At 42.1% G+C, this 22,690-nt stretch overlaps 2 protein-coding genes across 4 annotated transcripts; one reads left to right on the top strand and one right to left on the bottom strand.

The window, feature by feature from the left end:
* Nucleotides 1-815: 815 nt before the first annotated feature.
* On the top strand, nucleotides 816-14,382 carry LOC129861125 (uncharacterized). Of its 3 annotated transcripts, none has more exons than XM_055932273.1 (9): nucleotides 816-978; nucleotides 1,056-1,083; nucleotides 1,412-1,540; nucleotides 1,661-1,746; nucleotides 1,908-2,028; nucleotides 11,592-11,612; nucleotides 11,704-11,751; nucleotides 13,288-13,392; nucleotides 13,486-14,382. In XM_055932273.1, the coding sequence occupies exons 1-9, from the start codon at nucleotides 916-918 to the stop codon at nucleotides 14,160-14,162; spliced, it is 1,278 nt and encodes a 425-aa protein (XP_055788248.1). In that variant the 5' UTR covers nucleotides 816-915; the 3' UTR covers nucleotides 14,163-14,382. The 3 variants fall into 3 exon arrangements, with proteins under 3 accessions (XP_055788248.1, XP_055788247.1, XP_055788249.1); XM_055932272.1 differs by having other exon boundaries at nucleotides 1,640-1,746; nucleotides 13,486-14,381; XM_055932274.1 differs by lacking the exon at nucleotides 11,592-11,612 and having other exon boundaries at nucleotides 1,640-1,746; nucleotides 13,486-14,381.
* Nucleotides 14,383-16,739: 2,357 nt separating this feature from the next.
* LOC129861126 (putative nuclease HARBI1) lies at nucleotides 16,740-17,740 on the bottom strand. The gene is made up of 2 exons (XM_055932275.1): nucleotides 17,576-17,740; nucleotides 16,740-17,481 (listed from the first exon to the last, which is right to left on the bottom strand). Exons 1-2 carry the CDS (start codon nucleotides 17,685-17,687, stop codon nucleotides 17,111-17,113), a joined length of 483 nt encoding a protein of 160 aa, XP_055788250.1. The 5' UTR covers nucleotides 17,688-17,740; the 3' UTR covers nucleotides 16,740-17,110.
* Nucleotides 17,741-22,690: the final 4,950 nt, after the last annotated feature.

Here is a 22,690-nt window from a genome sequence, read left to right as displayed (position 1 = left end):
CCCGGGAGGCCTTCATTTTTATAATGAAGAATATTTTTGTTTTAATTGACAGTGTTTTGTATCTTAATGTGTATTTCATGTGTATATTTTGTGTATATTTATTTTGTATTTACTTTATTTAACCTTTATTTAACTAGGCAAGTTTATACTTGTCTATTAATGTGTTTGTTTTTGTATTGTGCAGGACTCATTTGCAAGAGACTATTCTCAATATGACTTCTCTGTTGAAATTAAGGTAAATAAATATAGTAGCCTATCATACATTTCTAGTCTATGAGAATCATGTAGCCTATATGGACTTTATGCACTATACTGGGAGGCGGCTATAAAGGGAGTCAACCGTCAACGCTTTCATTCTCGAGTTTCAGTTTCAACATATCAAACAATTTCAACCTTTTAAAAAAGCGAGAAATGTTTGCAACATCATCTATATTTTCTGTGATATTTTTTAAAACTTTTAAATTCACCTGTCTATGAAAACACAGATAACGTCTCTGTTATGATAAATAAAAAAATGCAGGCAATAACACTAAAACTGGAGTGGGGTCACAGCAGGCAATGCAGAAAATGGCATAGGTCTTCGAACTGTGGTTCAAATTTCGAAACAATCAACTTCGATCAGATTATGTGGTTTTCTATAGAAATGACATCTTAAAAAACAGGTTTGCTTATCATTATTCTTGACCGTATCGAACGATCTTTGAATTCTGTCCCACCATGACACCCTACAATCCAGCGCGCTGGGTGCCTCGCGCACGTAGCCTATCCAACCTATATAACCAAGTGGTTCAGAGAGTGATTGTCAGTAGGCGGAAGGATTTGGTGTTCTCAACAGTTTATTATAGGGCAAACCCTTTCACTGGATATTTAGCCATTTTGCAACTACAGATGAATATGTGATAATTGTTTTCAGTCATGAGGACCTTGCTGTTGATTATATTCTCTAAATTACTTACTGCTCAGCCGTCACCCACAATTGTAAGTTTTTATTTATCCTATAATAATTGTTAAGTTGGGAGATGCATCCTTTTAATTGTTCATTATGTTATCCACAGAGTGTTACCTGTGAGGAATCAGAATATGGTGAGTTAGCCCAGGGATGGTTCACTCAGATTACAATATTATTTATTTGTTTTCTTACCTTGAATTATGGTGACAAGGATAGACTGTAATTCACAAGCTGTCAAATCAGTCTACTAATCCATAGACTGCTTTCAGGGTGAGGAAATAATATTTTAATGACCTGTGCCAAGGTATGCTCATTGCAATCTTCCTTAAGTTAATAAGGGTTACCTTATTCCTACTAAAGCAGTGGTTAGCAAGTTTGTGTTTTGTAGACCTGCTGCTGTTCGCTACATTGGTGTCAGGAGTGGGATGCTGTAATTTATTGATGGGGTATTTATTCCCAAAGGGATACCACCGGAATGGATAGAGATTCCTCAGGCCAGTCCTTCTAATCTGCTCGCACTCAAAGTTGCTGTTCTGCCTGAAGACTTTGGGGACATTCGGCTGAACATAAGTTGGGCCATCAACATCGACAGTAGGGGAAGCCTTATCGTAATGAATTGCATGTTAATAGAAATAGATTTGGAAAAATAACAGTGATGCATATAATACCAACACTTCAAATATTTTGCAGAAAGCATTTACTATCTCACAGGAACTTGGATCGATATAGGTGATGATAAATACCGCTGTCGGTATGAACCACCTTTCGAAGAAGTTGACCTCAGGGGTCTCGAACAGGTGGGCCTACTGGAGCCTATTCCTTTACAACAAACTTCAAATCCCAATCAGTGTCTATATTGCTGATAATTGCCATAGTTAAAAAAGGTATATTTGCAAACGTCTAACTCTTTTTGTATTATTCAGGTAAGGCTCATTGAGATAATGTCTTTTTCCTACAGCTGTGGTTCTATTACCTTGCACCTGCAGAACCAGGGTCCCACCGGATCATCACTGCTTACAATCTCCCGAATCCGCCAGAGGGCGAATTTTCCAAGTTTACGACATATAATGTACCGTATCGTAAGTACGTTTAAAAAAAATGAATTGATATGTTTTTATAAGGATATTAGTTAAATAAAAAAGAAGAAGAATACTAATAATTAGCATATCTTACTGAAATTTATACTCTAGTATATAAGACTATACCTGCAGTGGCGTAGCGCAGAATTGTGGGGCCCCGCAAGGTCAGAGCAAGGCCCCCAACCCCTGGGACAGAAAGAGTTATATAGCTAAACTCATGCTATTTTACACATTTTGACATTAGGCTGAGAGAACATGTTGCTGTTTTAGAGCTCAGGGATTCTTGAAAGACAGAACAGTCTTAACTTATTTTTGTAACGTCCTGACCAGAGTTCTTATGTGTTTTGCTTGTTTAGTGTTGGTCAGGATGTGAGGTGGGTGGTTGTTTCCTGTCTTTGTGTTTTGTCTGCACCAGCTAGGACTGTGACGGTTAGTTTGTTTTGTCATTTTGTATAGTGTCTTGTTTTGTGTTAATTAAATCATGGAAAATTACCACGCTGCACATTGGTCCTCAGATCCTTCTCGCCTCTCCTCGTCTGAGGAGGAGGACGACTTAGACTGCCGTTACAATTTTTCACAAATATTTGTCTTAATATAAAAAATGATATATATATTTTGATAGACCAAAGTATCAACTATCGCACCATGTAAAGGAACAACTTCTTTTTGTTTTGTTTTATAGCCCTATTCAATGCTCCAGGGCTAATTTCATTTAGATCAATATTTAGCACAGAAAATAACATTTATAAAGCAAATATTACCCCTTAGGTCCAGGAAATACTTCAATTGTTTAAGCATATGTTGCAAAACAGTGATGCAAATTATTTGTTCAGAATATTGACAAAACAAATCGATCATAAGGCGGCTAACATCAATGACAGATATTACAAACCACTGACGTAATTAGCAGATACTCAAAACACATATTTTAGCCTCTAAAAATAAAAGTTCAATACAAATATTTGGAAAATTTGGAAAATGATTCATTTGAAAATCCCCAATAAAAACATAACATTCTATCAGATCTGTCAGCACTCTTACGGAGTTGACGTCAGACACAAATCTGATGGAGTTAATGTTTAACGGAGTTGACAAAATTGGCATTTTTCTTCTTCATTCAAGTGGAATACACAGTAGCAATTGTGTTTTTCCTCATTTGCTTTATGACTCTAAAATCTAATATAGCATATTCTATCTTAATATATCAGGCTGATGAAGTTGACAGTTTATGGTTTTGAACATGGTGATTCCAATAGTGTTTGTTTAAATCTATCAAAAGTAAAGAACTTGCCAGACCATGAGTGGACCCTGCTCATTCCTGATTCATTTTAGACAAATCTGACAGAGTTGACCAAATCTCAGGACCAGTGACGATTATAGCATTTACATCTTGGTGGGGCAAACTCTCCCAATTTCAAATCAAATCAAATTGTATTTGTCACATACAACAGGTGTAAACCTTACAGTGAAATGCTTACTTACAAGCCCTTAACAACAATGCAGTTGTAAAAAAAAGTGTTAAGTAAAAAAATAAAGAGGGGGGAGGCAATGCAAATAGTCTGGGTAGCCATTTGATTAGCTGTTCAGGAGTCTTATGGCTTGGAGGTAGAAGCTGTTAAGAAGCCTTTTGGATCTAGACTTGGCGCTCCGGTACCACTTGCCGTGCGGTAGCTAAGAGAACAGTCTATGACTAGGGTAGCTGTAGTCTTTGACAATTTCGAGTTCTTAGGAAACTATGCAGTATTTAGTTTTTTTATGTATTATTTCTTACATTGTTACCCCAAGATATCTTAAATCTTATTACATACAGCCGGGAAGAGCTATTGGATATTAGAGCAACGTCAACTTACCAACATTACGACCAGGAATACGACTTTCCCTGTTCAGACCACCACCCAGGACAATGGATCAAATCCCAGTAGCCGACCCGAAACAAGCGGCCTTCTGGTCAGGCTCCATAGACGTGCACATTGCTCACTGCTCCTGAGTATACTACTCGCCAATGTCCAGTCTCTTGACAACAAGGTAGACAAAATTTGAGCAAGGGTTGGCCTCCAGAGAGACATCAGAGATTGTAACATTTTCTGTTTCATGGAAACATAGCTCTCTCGGGATATGTTGTCGGAATCGGTTCAGCCACTGGGCTTCTCCATGCATCGCTCCGACAGATATAAACATCTCTCTGGGAAGGGCGGGGTTGTATGCTTTATGATTAACGACTCATGGTGTAATCATAACAACATACAGGAACTCAAGTCCTTCTGCTCACCCGACCTAGAATTCCCTCCAATCAAATGCCAGCCATTTTACCTACCAATAGAATTCTCGTCAGTTATAGTCACAGCTGTGTACATTCCCCCTCAAGAAGACACCAAGACGGCCCTCAAGGAACTTCACTGAACTCTATGTAAACTGGAAACTATACTATATCCGGAGGCTGCATTTATTGTCGCTAGGGATTTTAACAAAGCAAATTTGATAACAAGGCTACCTAAATTCTATCAGCATATTGATTGCACGATGCGCAGGGGTAATACTCTCGGCCACTGCTACTCTAACTTCCGCGATGCATACAAAGCCCTCCCCCACCCCCCCGTTGGCAAATCCGACCACGAAGCCATCTTACTCGCACCGTCTTATAGGAAGAAACTCAAACAGGATGTACCAGTGACGAGAACCATTCAATGCTGGTCTGACCAATCGGAAGCCAAGCTTCAAGATTGTTTTGATCACGCGGACTGGTATATGTTCCGATCAGCCTCAGAGAACAACATTGACCTATACGCTGACTCGTGAGTGAGTTTATAAAGAAGTGCATTGGAGATATTGTACCCACTGTGACTATTAAAACCTACCCTAACCAGAAACCGTGGATGGATGCCGGCATTCGCACAAAACTGAAAGCGCAATCCACCACATTTAACCATGTAAAGAGGTCTGGAAATATGGCTGAATATAAACAGTGTAGTTTTTCCCTCCACAAGGCAATCAAACAATCAAAATGCCTGTACAGGGACAAGGTGGAGTTGTAATTTAACGGCTCAGACACGAGAAGTATGTGGCAGGGTCTACAGGAAATCAAGGACTACAAAAATAAAACAGCCACGTCACGGACACCGACGTCACGTTTCCAAACAAATTAAACACCTTCTTTGCCCGCTTTGAGGATGATACAGTGCCACCGTCGCGGCTCGCTAACAAGGACTGCGACCCCCCCCTTTCCTTCTCCGTGGCCGACGTGAGTAAAACATTTAATCGCGTTAACCCTCACAAGGCTGCTGGCCCAGACGGCATCCCTAGCCGCGTCCTCAGACCAGCTGGCTGGTGTGTTTACGGACATATTCAATCTCTCCCTATCCCAGTCTATTGTCCCCACATGCTTCAAGATGGCTACCATTGTTCCTGTACCCAAGAAGGCAAAGATAACTGAACTAAATTACTACCGCCCCGTAGCACTCACTTCTGTCATCATGAAGTGCTTTGGGAGGCTAGTCAAGGATCATATCACCTCCACCTTACCGGCTGCCCTAGACCCACTTCAGTTTGCATACCGCCCCAACAGGTCCACAGATGACACAATCGCCATCACACAGCACACTGCCCTTTCCCATCTGGACAAAAATAATACCTACAGTTGAAGTCGGAAGATTACATACACCTTAGCCAAATACATTTAAACACAGTTTTTTCACAATTCCTAACATTTAATCAGAGTAAAATTTCCCTGTCAGGTCAGTTAGGATCACCACTTTATTTTAAGAATGTGAAGTGTCAGAATAATAGTAGAGAGAATGATTAATTTCAGCTTTTATTTCTTTCATAACATTCCCAGTGTGTTCAGAAGTTTACATACACTCAATTAGTATTTGGTGGCATTGTCTTTCAATTATTTAACTTGGGTCAAAGGTTTCGGGTAGCCTTCCACAAGCTTCCCACAATAAGTTGGGTGAATTTTGGCCCATTCCTTCTGACAGAGCTGGTGAAACTGAGTCAGGTTTGTAGGCCTCCTTGGTTGCACATGCTTTTTTAGTTCTGCCCACAAATTTTCTATAGGATTGAGGTCAGGGCTTGGGGATGGCCACTCCATACCTTGACTTTGTTGTCCTTAAGCCATTTTGCCACAACTTTGGAGGTATGCTTGGGGTCATTGTCCATTTGGAAGACCCATTTGCGACCAAGCTTTAACTTCCTGACTGATGTCTTGAGATGTTGCTTCAATATATCCACATCATTTTCCATCCTCTTTATGCCATCTATTTTATGAAGAGCACCAGTCCCTCCTGCAGCAAATCACCCCCACAACATGATGCTGCTACCCCAGTGCTCCACGGTTGGGATGGTGTTCTTCGGCTTGCAAGCCTCCCCCTTTTTCCTCTAAACATAACGATGGTCATTATGGCCAAACAGTTCTATTTTTGTTTCATCAGACAAGAGGACATTTCTCCAAAAAGAACGATCTTTGTCCCTATGGGCAGTTGCAATCTGTAGTCTGGCTTTTTTATGGAGGTTTTGGAGCAGTGGCTTCTACCTTGCTGAGCGACATAGGACTCGTTTTACTGTGGATATAGATACTTTTCTATCTGTTTCCTCCAGCATCTTCACAAAGTCATTTGCTGTTGTTCTGGGATTGATTTGCACTTTTCGCACCAAAGTACGTTCATCTCTATGAGACAGAACGTGTCTCCTTCCTGAGCGGTATGACAGCTGCGTGGTCCCATGGGGTTTATACTTGCATATTACTGTTTGTACAGATGAACGTGGTGTTTGGAAATTGCTCCCAAGGATGAACCAGAATTGTGGAGGTCTACAATTTTTTTCTGAGGTCTTGGCTGATTTCTTTTGATTTTCCAATGATGTCAAGCAAAGAGACACTGAGTGTGAAGGTAGGCCTTGAAATACATCCACAGATACACCTACAATGGACTCAAATTATGTAATTTAGCCTATCAGAAGCTTCTAAAGCCATGACATCATTTTCTGGAATTTTCCAAACTGTTTAAAGGCACTGTCAACTTAGTGTATATAAACTTCTGACCCACTGGAATTGTGATACAGTGAATTACAAGTGAAATACTATGTTTGTAAACAATTGCTAGAAAAATTACTTTTGTCATGCACAAAGTAGATGCCCTAACCAACTTGCCAAAACTATAGATTGTTCACAAGAAATTTGTGGAGTGGTTAAAAAACTAGTTTAAATGACTCCAACCTAAGTGTATGTAAACTTCCGACTTTAACTGCCTGTAAGAATGCTGTTCATTGACTACAGCTCAGCATTCAACACCATAGTACCCTCCAAGGTCATCATCAAGCTGGAGGCCCTGGGTCTCATCTCCACCCTGTGCAATTGTGTCCTGGACTTTCCGACGGGCCGCCCCCAGCTGGTGAAGGTAGGCAATAACATCTCCACTTCGCTGACCTTCAACACAGGGGCCCCACAAGGGTGCATGCTCAGCCCTTTCCTGTATTCCCTGTTCACCCACGACTGCGTGGCAATGCTCGCCTCCAACTCAATCATCAAGTTTGCCTACAGGGAGGTGTTGAGTGCACTCGGAGTGTGTTATCAGAAAAACAACCTCTCGCTCAACGTCAACAAAACAAAGGAGATGATCGTGGACTTCAGGAAACAGCAAAGGGAGCACCCCCCTATCCACATAGAAGGGACAGCAGTGGAGAAGGTGGAAAGTTTGAAGTTCCTCGTTGTTCACATCACTGACAAACTGAAATGGTTCACCCACACAGACAGTGTGGTGAAGAAGGTGCAACAGCGCCTCTTCAATCTCAGGAGGCTGAAGAAATGTGTCTTGTCACCCAAAACCCTGACAAACTTTTACAGATGCACAATCGAGAGCATCCTGTCGGGCTGTATCACAGCCCTGTACGGCAACTGCACCACCCTCAACCGCAAGGCTCTCCAGAGGGTGGTGCGGTTTGCACAACGCATCACAGGGGCAAACTACCTGCCCTCCATGACACCTACAGCACCCGATGTCACAGGAAAGCCAAAAAAGATCATCCTGAGCCACTGAGCCACTGCCTGTTCACACCGCTATCATCCAGAAGGCGAGGTCAGTACAGGTGCATCAAAGCTGGGACCGAGAGAATGAAAAACAGCTTTTATCTCAAGGCCATCAGACTACTAAACAGCAATCACTAACTCAGAGAGGCCGCTGCCTACATTGAGACCCAATCACTAGACACTTTAATAAATGGATCACTAGTCACTTTAAACAATGCCGCTTTAAATAATGGCACTTTAATAATGTTTACATGTCTTACATTACTTATATCACATGTATGTACTGTATTTTATACCATCTATTGCACCTTGCCTATGCCGCTCTGCCATCGCTCATCCATATACTTATATGTACATATTCTCATTCACCCCTTTATATTTGTGTGTATTAGCTCAAATAATGCCTTAAAATCTTATTTTTTTTCAACTATAAAAACTAAAGTTTACCTGTCGGACAAGGATTGTCCTTACTTTCAAGAATCCCTGAACAAATTTCCTGCTATTCTACACATTTTGTCACGAAGCTGAGAGAAACTGTAGCATATTTATATATTTTTTTTTAAAGCTTTAATGTCGTGCACAATTGCAGTGAAATGCCTTTCTTGCAATCTCTGTTCTGAAGTGTCTGTCATATATCTGAGAGATAATACAGTGCATTTGGGAAGTATTCAGATCCCTTGACTTTTTCCTAATTTTGTTGCATTACAGCCATATTCTACAATGGATTAAATAGTCGCGCCCCCCCCCCCCCCCCCATCAATCTACACACAATACCATGCCGCTAATGACAAAGCAAAAACGGGTTTTTAAAAAATATCACATTTACATAAGTATTCAGACCCTTTACTCAGTACTTATTTGAAGCACCTTTGTCAGCAATTGCAGCCTTGAGTCTTCTTGGGTATGATGCTACAAGCTTGGCACACCTGTATTTGGGGAGTTTCTCCCATTCTTCTCTGCAGATCCTCTCCAGCTCTGTCAGGTCGGATGGGGAGCGTTGCTGTACTACTATTTTCATGTCTCTCCAGAGATGTTCGATCGGGTTCAAGTCCGGGCTCTGGCTGGGCCGCTCAAGGACATTCAGAGACTTGTCTGGAAGCCACTCCTGCGTTGTCTTGGCTGTGTGCTATTGTAGAAATTCTAGTCAAATGGAAGAGAGACTGCAGATTTTTTCAAACTATTTTTTTATAAGATTAGGAAAAATTAAGCAATCAACCATCACTGAGAATAGTCAGAGTTGAAAGTTCCACGAACGGAGTTGTCTCTCTCCTCTTATAGAAAAAGTACAACCTATTTTGTCTACATGGCAGTTTAGCAGATGGGTGGAAACAGGGACGGAACATGTGTAAAAAACTATTTCGTTTGTCTGTGCAGATTAAGATGCAGATTAAGATGCAGATTAAGATGCATGTTTCCGAATATCTAAATTCCTGTAGATTGTGAAAACAGGATGTCACATACTGCAGTCGCACGGCTCTTATCTGTATGCCCAGACTTATGACTAAGTCACACAAGACAAGCCTGTACCAGCAAAATACTGACATATAATCTCTAAGTAAAAACAGCATAGTAGGTCTAATTAAACAGTATAGTATGTAGTGACTATTACATTTCCACCACAGTGCTTAGGGTTGTTGTCCTGTTGGAAGGTGAACCTTCGCCCTAGTCTGATGCCCAGACCGCTCTGGAGCAGGTATTCATCAAGGATCTCTCTGTACTTTGCTCCGTTCATCTTTCCCTCGATCCTGACTAGTCTCCAACTCCCTGCTGCTGAAAAACATCCCCACATCATGATGCCGCCATCACCATGCTTCACCGTAGGGATGGTGCCAGGTTTCCTCTTGACGTGAACTTTGGCATTCAGCCCAAAGAGTTCAATCTTGGTTTCATCAGACCAGGAAATCTTGTTTGTCATGGTCTGAGAGTCCTTTAGGTGCCTTTTGGCAAACTCAAAGTGGGATGTCACGTCCCTTTTATTGAGGAGTGGCTTCCTTATTGGAGTAGTGCTGCAGAGATGGTTGTCCTTCTGGAAGGTTCTCCCATTTCCACAGAGGAACTCTGGAGCTCTGTCAGAGTGACCATTGGGTTCTTGGTCACCTCCCTGACCAAGGCCCTTCTCCTCCGATTGCTCAGTTTAGCCGGGCGGCCAACTCCAGGAAGATTCTTGGTGGTTCCAAACTTCTTACATTTAAGTATGGACAATCTTGTCTCGGAGCTCTACAGACAATTCCTTCGACCTCATGGCTTGTTTTTGCTCTGACATGCACTGTCAACTGTTGGACCCTATATAGACAGGTGTGTGCCTTTCCAAATCATGTCCAGTCAATTGAATTTACCACAGGTGGTCCCCAATCAAGTTGTAGAAACATCTCAAGGATGATTGATGGAAACAGGATGCACGTGAGCTCAATTTCGAGTCGCATAGCAAAGGGTCTGAATAAGTATAAATATAAGTAAATAAACCTGTTTTCACTTTGTCATTATGTGGTATTGATGAGGGGGAAAAATATTTAATACATTTTAGAATAAGGCTGTCACATAACAAAATGTGGAAAAATGGAAGGGGTCTGAATACTTTCTGAAGGCACTGTATAAGAAAAATAAATACATAATTTTTATAATGGAATTACTCGTATACCTTTTATGTGGAAACGCCCTATTCACTTCAATACATTTTTCAGCCGGCACCAGGTTACCTTCAGACGAGTGCCGTGAAACATGTCGGAGTCGTGGAGCAAAACAGAGAATACCAACTTGTTCATGAGTCTAATCTTTCTGTAGCGAGGTCATATTAATGTGTAGCAGAAACCGTTCACACGCTACAGACTTTTTTGTGAGAACATCAATTTTCAGGATGTCTGATAAACACTGCTGTAGCTCTGCCACCTTCCATTGTTGTCACTAGTTAACACAGCCACAAAGTCAAAATGGGCTATGTCATAAAAAGTAATGAAAACAAAAATGAGTTTTTTGGTATTTTTGGTTAGGGTTAGGCATAAGGTTAGCAGTCTGGTTAAGGTTAGGGTTAGGCTTATAATCAGATTTTAAGTAGATCAATTTGAAAAATAGGCAGGGTTTAGCCATAATTATGATTTTGTGGCTGTGGGAACTAGTGACGACGGATGCGGTGGATTGACAACAAACAAACAAAAACAGAGTGGAACATGGGGGGGCTTCAAGTGGAGATTTGTTTTTTTTTATGCCCAGCTCATGAGGCCCCTTGATGATGTGAGGCCTGAGGCAATTGTCTCTTCTGTCTAATTGCCTCTTCTTCCAGTGTGTTCATGGCTTATGATGTGTGCATATGCTATCTACAGGCCGACCTCAGGGGGAACCCCAATCCCCCACCCCCCCCCCCCAAATGGAGGGAGGTTGGGGGTCCCCATTGTAGGGGCTGCGGCTGTGTGTGCCACGTCACTGTACACCTGAGATCATGGTGCTGAGATGTTTTTCTTTATAGCTCGCACCTCATGTTCAATCATTTCTATATTTGTATATTAAAGTGGCGGGCTTTGTTTAACCATTCCATTCTATTTCATTCCAGCGACATCAAATGACCACACAGGTCAGCAATCTGATTCATTTGACACATCTGATTTGAAGTGCAGGGATTCCTATGTATTTGATAGGTGGTATTTGTTCATTTTTCTTTTAAGCTGAGTTGACCAGGCCTACTTCAAACCCCACTGTGACGCCCAACTCTGGTAAGATCTTTAAGTCTTTTGAGTGTCTGAACATCTGTGATCTATTTGACATGCTGGTGCCTCCCACCACTCTGTGATGGCAACAATATTCCTGGTTGGACAAGCTTTGAATGTCTGCCCTGGACCAACTGCCTTGCTTAGATTGTCATTCTGAATGTCCTCCCTGCCAGACAGTCAGGTTCCTCCCAGGCCTACCTTGGAAGCTTTTCCTTGCTACTGCCTCTGCTTGCTCTTTGTAGCTTTAGGCCTTGGTTTCTGTAACACTTTGTGACAAATGTATTAGCAAAATGGATATACAAACACAATTTCTATGATTTATCATAATGTATTTGACATGAACTGTGTTCCCTTGTAATATACCTCTCCAAGTAGATAAATAGGGAGATTCTGTCCATGAGATTGATTAGCATTTAGTTTTTTATTAGGATATCCATTAGCTGCTGTTAAAGCAGTAGCCACTCTTCCTGGGGTCCACACAAAACATAAAACATGACATAATACAGAACATTAATAGTCAAGAACAGCTCAAGGACAGAACTAAGTAAATGTAAAATAAGACATACACTTTCACTATTCCGTTCTCCTGACGTGAACATAGCAGTGTCTCATGAATCATGTAAAGTTATTGAAGTTCACTCCTGGCTCAGCTCTCCTGACGTGAACATAGCCACATTAATGCTAAGATCCCCTGAAGTGACCATACAGTACCTACATATCATACCTACATATCATAGGGCCCCACTGAAAATCCTTTGCTCTCGCTAAATTCCCCTGACGTGAATAAAGCTACATTGTCATTTACAGGTACCACCTGTAATGGGTCTCCTGGGGTAAAATGTAGTCTTATTACAGTTACCACCCATAATGGGTCTCCTGGGGTAAAATATAGGGTTATTACATCCACCACCCATAATGGGTCTCCTGGGGTAAAATATAGGGTTATTACATCCACCACCCGTAATGGGTCTTCTGGGGTAAAATGTAGTATAATTACAGTAACCACCCGTAATGGGTCTCCTGGGGTAAAATATAGGGTTATTACATCCACCACCCATAATGGGTCTCCTGGGGTAAAATATAGGGTTATTACATCCACCACCTGTAATGGGGCTCCTGGGGTAAAATGTAGTATAATTACAGTAACCACCCGTAATGGGTCTCCTGGGGTAAAATATAGGGTTATTACATCCACCACCCGTAATGGGGCTCCTGGGGTAAAATGTAGTCTTATTACAGTAACCACCCGTAATGGGTATCCTGGTGTAAAATATAGCGTTATTACACCCACCACCCGTAATGGGTCTCCTGGGGTAAAATGTAGTCTTATTACAGTTTCCACCCGTAATGGGAGCTGGGGTAAAATGTAGGGTTATTACAGTTACCACCTGTAATGGGTCTCCTGGGGTAAAATGTAGTCTTATTACAGTAACCACCCATAATGGGTCTACTGGGGTAAAATGTAGTCTTATTACAGTACCCACCCGTAATGGGTCTCCTGGGGTAAAATGTAATCTTCTGGAGTTTTTTGCATTACAGTTCCCACCCGTAATGATGATGAGGGGAAACCAGCAAGCCTTCTAATAGTCTATCTTGGATTCTTAGCTGGGCTCGTCGCACTGGTGGCCTGCTTTCTCACTCTGTGTAAGCTGAACAGGATCTCTTTAAATTCAGGAATCAACATTGAACAAACTCTTTGTTTTGAAGTAACTATCTCCTCTCTTATTTCTTTTCCAGATCAAATGTATGGAATGCACTCAAATTCCCACTTCACTGAGCTGCCGAAGGCAACTGAGGTCACTGTGTCAGTGCTGGTGGTGTACCCTGCAGAAAACCCTGTCTTCCAGAGAGCTGTGCTAGCTTTTGCTGAGTTCCTCCAGTGGCATGGTGGCTGCCAGGTGGCTATCGACATGTGGCAGCGTGGCAGGCTGGCAGAGCAGGGCCCGATGCGCTGGCTAGCAGATCAAGCCAAATCCGTAGCCAGGGTGATGGTTGTAAGCCCGCAGCCCAACCACTGCCACACTGGCCCAGGGGAACACACAGTACCAGCCGCGGCTCATGACCTGTTTCCTCTGGTGCTCAACATGGTGGCAAGCCACACTCAAAGCCCCAACGAGCTGGCCAAGTTCTGGTTGGTGCACCTAGGCACGGCCCCGGAGAGGAGCGGCCTACCTGTGGAATTGACATCCTGTAGGGAATTTAGTCTGAACAGGGACTTGGAGAAACTGTGTAGACACTTGCATCAGCAGGGCTCCAAAAGACCAGGGTTAATGTTCAGATCAGGGTTGGCCTATGGGGAGAAGGCGACAGGGAAGCTAAAGGAGGCTGTGCAGCAGTTAGAAGCATGGCAATGCTCTCAGCCAGGAGGTGCAGGGGAGGCAACTCCTTTGACCAAATTGATGGCTAGACTGTAAGAACCTGATGATGCTGGTGTGATGACAAACCCAGAGCTCTTTGACCACTTGTAAAGCAATGGGACTGCAAAAATGAGGGCATGCTAACTTTTCTCACTTAGCTTTAAAATTACTCTTTAAATAGTTTAATATGTTATTTTTCATCAAATGTTTCTGTTTTGGAAATGAAACAAATATTCTATGGCGTTGACATTTCTTATATACTTATTGAATGTTTTGTTTATGTAAATAAATACTTTAATCTAATTATTGACTAACTTTAATGAGTATACAATATTACACTGTATTTTTTCTCTATAAAGCTTTGTAGTATCACATTTTTATAAGATGCGCATTTTCACACACTGAATTAAATGGAAAATCAGATCAAAGACCATGGTTTCAAAGACAATGGTTATCATGGTTTGTGATATTTTTCACTTCATCTTACTCAAAAACAACATATGGATTTCACATGCTTATAAATATGTGTCTATAATTGTTTACTACGGAATTACTTTTCCCCTGATTTCTACTGAACAAAAATATAAATGCAACATGCAACAATTTCAAAGATTTTACTAAGTTACAGATCATATGAGGAAATCAGTCAATTGAAATAAATGTTTTTGTCACGTCTGCTCCCGCTCCCCCTCTCTGGCGCTCGAGGTCGCCAGGCTGCTTATCATTATGTCGCCAGGCTGCTTATCACACCTGTCACCATTGTTACGCGAATCAGCGCTTCATCGGACTCACCTGGACTCTACGACGTTATGAATTACCCCCCCTATGTCTGTCACTGCCTCAGTTTCTTTCCCAAGCCAGCATTAATGTCGTTATGTGTCCCTTGTACAGACACTGTTCGTGTTATGTTTCCAGTCTATTTATTCATTAAATATTCACTCCCTGTACTTGTTTCTCATCTCCCAGCATCTGTCCTTACAGTATTAGGGTATAATCTATGGATTTCATGACTGGGAATGCAGATATGCATCTGTTGGTCACAGATACCTTTAAAAAAAATGGGCCTCAGGATTTTGTCACTGTATTTTTGTGCATTCAAACTGCCATCGATAAAATGCAATTGTGTTCATTGTCCGTAGCTTATGCCTGCCCATACCATAACCCCACCGCCACCATGGGGCACACTGTTCACAACGTTGACATCACCAAACCGCTCGCCCACACAACGCCATACACATGGTATGCAGTTGTGAGGCCGGTTAGACGTACTGCCAAATTCTCTAAAACAATGTTGGAGGTAGCTTATGGTAGAGAAATTAACATTGAATTCTCTGGCAACAGCTCTGGTGCCGGATAATTAAATGTTAATTTCTCTACCATAAGCTGCCTCCAACATTGTTTTAGAAAAAATGGCAGCATCCTCCCTCAACTTGAGAGATCTGCGGCATTATGTTGTATGACAAAACTACTTATTTTAGAGTGGCCATTTATAGTCCCCAGCACAAGGTGCACCTATGGAATGATCATGGTGTTTAATCAGCTTCTTGATATGCCACACCTATCAGGTAGATGGATTATCTTGGAAAATAAGATTTTTGTGTGTATGGAACATTTCCGGGATCTTTTATTTCAGCTCATGAAACACGTTTACATGTTGCGTTTATATTTTTGTTCAGTATACATACAGAACACCACTGTCATCTCTTTCTCTCTTTGTGATGTCATATGGTGTTCCTGTTTATGCACCAGGCCAGCTGAGTGCAGGTGGGCTCTCCGTCAACACAAGGCTCTTGCTGGTCCCACCCCAAGTACACACAGGTACACACATACACAGGTACACAGGTACACAGGTACACACACAAACCACTATGTTTCCAACATGACCAGGGGCCTGTTGCACAAAACTAGGATAAGGGATTAAGCCAGGATATCTTGGTGATCCTGGCTCAATTGATCCGTAATCCGGTTGCACTAAAGATGGATAGGGGGCAGGAGGATATGTTATGGTATAAATTACCATGGAGATTTATTCTGTGGAGCTAGCCTGCTCCAGACCAGGCTAAATTCCAGGATCTATTTAATCTCATCCCTAATGTCAGTCAGCAGTCACCACAAATGGAAACCAATAGTTATTTCACTGCTCACTATACATTGTTATCACATATAACTAGACCCACTGTCATTATTTAAACGTTTGTGATCATTAATTTCAATGATTTTGGATAATTTTTAGATGATGTTGCTATCATTAGATAATTTACAGTTTCCCATAGACTATAAGGCTATATATAAAATGATAGAATATTAGGGCCACAGAGGGGAAAAAAACACAAGTAATAATATTGTAACCAGATGTTTTAAAGGAGGACAGTTAAAATGACAGATGTGGGGCATTTCGTGAAATTGTACTTCAGTATGGTTTCATAAACAAAGACATGCTGATGTGCCAGAATATTAAGTATCACATTGTCATAAGTATCAAAACTGTAAAAACAATATGTAGCTTTTCTGCAGAAAGAACCAGCCTCATAAATGTATGACTTTATCCTTTTTCTTCAGTGTGGCCCTAGTACTCTGTCATATAAACAAATACACATTCCATATGAATATAAAAACACAATGTGTAACATTATGTTCCTTTATTGAATAAAGACAAAACAAAGCAGGTAAACCGTCAGCTCCTTTCGAAACTGAAGTCACAGTGACTCTACAAGATGGAAAGCACAGAATCCAAGCATATTATACAAAATGATACATACACATTCAAAGGTCTGTATATAACACACCCTGCATGTCTGCACACTAAAATAAATGCAGGACAAATCCATACACATCAACTGAACAGACAAATGAATGGATGCAGTAGCCTCCCTGCAGCCTTGTATTACACACAGTATACCGCACAAACATCATAAGAGGCCAAATTCGTAAAAAAACAAACCCCAAAAAAACCAAATTCCTCTGCCACCGCAGGACATATTTAACCAAAATTAAAAGCACACATACTAACTAAAATAATTCAACACATATTGGTCCCTCAGCAGCCGACCACTGTCGTCATCAGGGAAGATTGCCGGATTGTCCCAGTCCATGGCTGGTGGCACTCTGGGGGCCCTCTCCTTCCTCAGGCAGGCCACATTGTGGAGGACAGCACAAGCCACAGTAATATCACATGCCCTAACAGGGCTGACCCTTAATTTGTGAAGGCAGTGAAAGCGTGCCTTCAGGAGGCCAAAGGTCATTTCAACTCTGGCCTTGGTCCTGGCATGGGCATGGTTGTAGGCCTGCTGTGCTTCCTGGGGGTCTGTGAAAGGTGTCAGGAGAAAAGGCTGGCAGCCATACCCCCTGTCTCCCAGCAACACACCAGAGAATTCACCTGTCAACACAAAATCTCATCATTACTACCTCATAAACACAGTGATATTCTTGACACAGCCATGATGGTTATAAATAGGGGTTGTGTGGCTTACTTTGTGATAGGCACTGATAGATTTCAGAGGCCCGAAAGATTCTGGAGTCATGGACTGAGCCAGGCCATTTTGCCACAACATTGCTGATCACACAGTCAGCATTGCAGACCATCTGAAATCATAAGATGAGGAATATTACACCAATCAATGCACATCACTGGCAATGCAGAGTGTTCGTCAATGGACAATATCAAAAAGTTATGTTCACCTGAACATTAATGCTGTGAAAGGATTTCCTATTCACAAAATCGGCCTCATGGGCACCTGAGGGGGCTTTTATCCTTATGTGTGTGCAGTCCACTGCACCAATGACATTGGGGAAACCTGTCACACAAAGTAATGAGTATCCTACTATGTGTTAACAGTTGTCCTGTAATTTGTAGATCCTCTTACCTGCAATCCTATAGAACTCCTCTTTGATGTCACAGAGTCTTCTGTGGCCAGGGAAGGAGATGAAGACATCTGCTAATGCTTTGATAGCCAGACACACACTCCTTATTGTGCGGCAAATTGTGGCCTTGTTCAGCTGTTCTGCATCCCCCACTGAGTACAGGAAGGCTCCACTAGCAAAAAAGCGCAAGGCCACACAAACCATTTGCTCCACACTCAGTGCATGGCTCCGTGCAGTGCGGTGCTTAATCCTGGGACCCAGTAGTCTGCATAGATACCTGATGCCATCTGCAGAAACCCTGTATCTTTCATATAGATGGTCATCAGGGAAGGCCAGTGGGTCCAACCGGTCCCTGAAGACCCTTTCTCGCCTGAAGGCTCTCCTCAGCACAAGTGCTTCTTCATCCACCACATCTCGCACGAATGGGCATGCCATTGTCAGAGCAGAAAGGAACACACAATTTTGGGCCTTCATATAGGCTAGTGGCCACACCTGGTGCTGGGGGGGTGGGCAAAAGAGGGCGATGCCTTATAACGATGACTTGGTTGTACTGATTGCTGGGAAAATAAAAAAAACCTTAGAAAGATGCCACCGTCCTGTGTGCTCACAATAAGAGCTCATATGTCATGGCTCACTTGACTTTACGAGAATATACCTAATTTTTATTTTGAGCTGTGTCATCTTCTTGGAGCTGGGGGAGGAAAGAAAAATAATGATTAATACATTTGTGTTACAGTTAGCATACAGTGTACATTGAAGGTATATCTCACCTCCCTCTCAAGTTTTTTTATTTCAAGGTCCAGTTTCCTAATTGTCCTCTTTTTTATTTCGGACTCCAGTGCAAGATTTTCCATCTTTTTCTTCTTGTACTGAATGTCTATGTCTGCCAGTTCTATTTGGTGCCGGAGGTGGTTGCCATACAACTTTCTGATAGCTTGTGAGCTCTGTGAACACAATACAATTAGCGCAGCTTGAATTTGGCAGGATGTGGTGTCATTTTATTAATACGCACTATGTTGCCAGGCTGGTTTTCCCACTGTATAGCATCTGGGTCCTGTAAAAGAAATTAGATTTTTTGATTTTGATGAGGACTCCTCACCATTGTAGAGTAAATAGTACTTTCACAGTCTTAACATGATACCTCATGCCTTCTGGAATCCAGAGAGATGGTCTCCTCCTCATCATCGTCTCCATCATGTGCTGTTGCTGCTGCACTGGGGCCTTCACCCTATCACATTTAATCGGATTCATATTGAAGCTAGTAGACAAGACATGCCAGGCCTACAGTATGCCTTTGATGGAGTACTCACTGGATCAGCATCGTCTGGTGCTTGTGGCTCTAACAGGAACACAGTGCTGCCAGACACTGCAAGGCAATAGGTAAATCAAAGTCAGACAGTCCAAATTGATTCAATATGAATGTGGTTGTATCCCATGTAGAGATGGAAGGACATACCTTGAATGAAGCGGGTGGCATCTTGGGAGGAACCTATGCTCGTCTCTTTCCCCCCAGGGATCCCCTCTAAGACGGGCCTGCCTTTATTTAGCTCCAAGGCCATGTCCTCTGCTGGGGTAAGGTCAACCTTTGGTGACCCACCACCCGTGCCTTGTCTGTGGGTATTCTTTTTCACTGCTAAAACAGTACAGACAATATGTGAACAGGCACCTTCTGGGTACAATATATGCTTGTGCTTTGTTAAATATTAGTCAGGGACCATACCATTCTGCAGAATGTTCTTGTATTTGATTTTGACCTGCTGCCATGTCCGTTTTGGCCCGTTCATGTTTAATCTACACACACACACACACACACACACACACACACACATTTAATGGAGTCACACTGCAAAAAATTACTTGGTATTTTTGTCTTGTTTTCAGTAAAAATATCAAAAATTTTATCATAGCTTTATACAGTGTGATGGAGTTACTTTACACAATTTCACTCATATCTGCAGTGCATTTCAATTAAAAATTTAACCGTTTCATAATTACAGTACAACTGCATTTTTGGAGATGTGAATTAAATATTTGAATTGTAATTGTGATGTTTCAGCGGAGCGGTGACTGTGTAATTGTGCACTACTTACGCATTCAGGCGGTCTGCAATACTTTGCCACGCTTTTTCTCTTTGCTTTATCACTGTGGCGGTGTTGCCTTTCTTCTTAATTATATCTTTTACCTCCTCGTATGCCTCCATGAGGATTTGTGCTTCCGACGGGGAAAAGTACGCGGCTCTAGTTGCCATGGTAAATCAGTTAATCTGTGATCTGTGGCGGGGTCTATTTGAGTGAGCCGTGAGCGCGCACCTATCCAGGATTGGTTTCACCTGGCATAATGAATCCGTGTCTGCTCATCCTGGCTTGGTCTTTGTGCAACCAATTAAGCCTGGACGCACATGTTTTGGCTTCATTGAGCTCAGCTGAGTCATTTATCCCGGATGTCTTAATTCTACTTTTGTGCAACAGGCCCCTGACGTCTGTGTGTGTGTGTGTTACAGGGGGAGTTGAAGGGGAAGCATGCCTCGTACCTGCGGCATCACCCAGAGCTCCACGCCATGATGGGCGACTTCTTGCAGTTCCTGTTACTACGAAAACCGAGCGACGTCATCATGTTCACACAGGAGGACTTCTTCGCCTCCCGCCAACCCTCGGGGAGCACCTTTAACATCTCCTCACCTTAAGGAAACACACTGTGGCTGCGTCTGTGTCTCAATAGTCTAGTAGCTTCCTTTCACAGGCACTTTAGTGAGGACAAAACTATTCTGGTTAGCGCTTGTCACTAGCATGTACAGAGGCTCTCGAGATCTAGAGTATTGATAAAATATGAATGCTTTTATGGATGTTTTGTTTTTTATTTTGTGATACTGTTTTTACTGTCTTGTTTGTATGAGGTCCACTGAACCAAATTCCAATCAACTCTGTTGATCGCAAGAGTTACAGTTATGTCAGTTGGTGTCAATGAAAATAATGTTTTACTCCTTGTCTTATATGTTTCCCATGCTTATGTAACGGATGTGAAATGGCTAGCTAGTTAGTGGGTACGCGCTAATAGCATTTCAATCGGTTACGTCACTTGCTCTGAGACCTGAAGTAGGGTTTCCCCTTGCTCTGCAAGAGCCGTGGCCTTTGTGGAGCGATGGGTAACGATGCTTCGTGGGTGACTGTTGTTGATGTGTGCAGAGGGTCCCTGGTTTGCGCCCGAGGTCGGGGTGAGGGGATGGTTTAAAGTTATACTGTTACACTTAATTTCTGTTAATCACTTTACCCTTTAGTGGGAATTCCAGTTACTGCTACTTCGCTTTGGCTCTGATGTGATCAACCCACACATTTTTTAAGAATAAAGTTATAAAATGGCAGAAAGACAAAATGGTCATTTATTGGAAGGCAGAGGACACATCTCAAACCGTTTGAGTGCAAATGAAAAATAACATTTCATACATGTATGCACTGGAACTTCAATGCACTCAAGAGGTAGCGTTAACTTAGTGGGGACAGGTCAGGATATTGAGCACACACCAGATACAGCATCATTACAATCTTGTACTATAAGTTTTCTACATGTTTTTTTAAGTTTTAGGGAACATATTATGGCCTAGAAACAAACGTGAGCCACCGGGAAGGGGACCTGAGTCAAAATGTACTGTAGCCTACTCCAAAGTCTGATGAACCACTGTCTTTTTTATTTGGTGTGATCAGTCTTCAACAACAAAATAATTTAAAATTAAAATACATTTGTGGTTTTGTGAAATAAGAGGATTACAGTTTCCAGAATACATCTGATGTTACCAAGCTAAGTCTGCATCTCAATGGTCCAAGTGGTTCATCAGACCTATCTACCTACCTGGTCGGACCTAGCTATCTGGACGGTTGGCCGGACCTAGCTATCTGGCCCGCCGGCCGGACCGAGCTACCTGGCCAGCTGGCTGGACCGACCTACCTACCTAGTCGGACCTATCTATCTGGCCAGTTGGCTGGACCTGGCACCCTCCCTACAGTGAAGCACAGTGGTGGCAGCATCATGCTGTGGGGATGTTTTTCAGCGGCAGGGACTGGTAGACAAGTCAGGATCGAGCAAAGTACAGAGAGATCCTTGATGAAAACCTGCTCCAGATGTAGCAGTGTGATGTTGTTCCCCTAGATTACGCACCAAATTGCACACAAGGACCAATTCAAATAGGCCAGGTCAAGAGGGGATGTTAATAATCTGATAATAATAATAATAATAATTCAGTGTATTTTTTTATTTAATTACAGCTGCATAGCTAATGTTTTTATTTGGTGTACAAACACTTTTTCATACCAATATTGTACATACAAGTGATTGTAAAAGTTTTGTATATTTTGGTTTGGCCCATCGCGGGTTATCTGTATCCCCATACCACTTTATCGTTCTCTTTTGCCTGACCCTCGGCTAGCAAGGTATGTTGTCCTTGGCTCCGAAACTGTTTAATATGGAACCGTCATAAGGTTATACAATGTACTGTTTTGCAACCATACGTTTGTTATAGTGTGGACAGTGTAGGAATTTATGTTAACAAGTTTCACAGAGCTCACTGACTGGGGTATCTGTTGTAACTTCTAAGTACTTGTGACAGTGGTTGAGTGAGTGTACATGTGCTCGCGCAGGTGCCGGAGAGCTGTGACTGCACCAAGGGTAATGTGTGTGTTGTCTCTTCGTGTGCAGGTATGTCTTTTATTTTGTCAGAATTATGTTCTGTATAG

The sequence above is a fragment of the Salvelinus fontinalis genome, chromosome 8 (assembly GCF_029448725.1).
Source record: "Salvelinus fontinalis isolate EN_2023a chromosome 8, ASM2944872v1, whole genome shotgun sequence".
Taxonomy (NCBI): Eukaryota; Metazoa; Chordata; class Actinopteri; order Salmoniformes; family Salmonidae; genus Salvelinus; species Salvelinus fontinalis.
This window is presented reverse-complemented; position numbering and strand designations above follow the sequence as displayed.

What these genes read in the sequence shown, in the direction of transcription:
- LOC129861125 (XM_055932272.1), top strand. Translation starts at nt 916, where the DNA reads ATGAGGACCTTGCTGTTGATTATATTCTCTAAATTACTTACTGCTCAG. An exon ending in ACCTCAGGGGTCTCGAACAG is followed by an intron (nt 1,747 to 1,907) that starts GTGGGCCTACTG and finishes TTTTTCCTACAG; the next exon opens with CTGTGGTTCTATTACCTTGC. An exon ending in GACATCAAATGACCACACAG is followed by an intron (nt 11,613 to 11,703) that starts GTCAGCAATCTG and finishes TTTTCTTTTAAG; the next exon opens with CTGAGTTGACCAGGCCTACT.
- LOC129861126 (XM_055932275.1), bottom strand. Translation starts at nt 17,687, where the DNA reads ATGGTCTGCAATGCTGACTGTGTGATCAGCAATGTTGTGGCAAAATGG. An exon ending in CTATCAGTGCCTATCACAAA is followed by an intron (nt 17,482 to 17,575) that starts GTAAGCCACACA and finishes TTGTGTTGACAG; the next exon opens with GTGAATTCTCTGGTGTGTTG.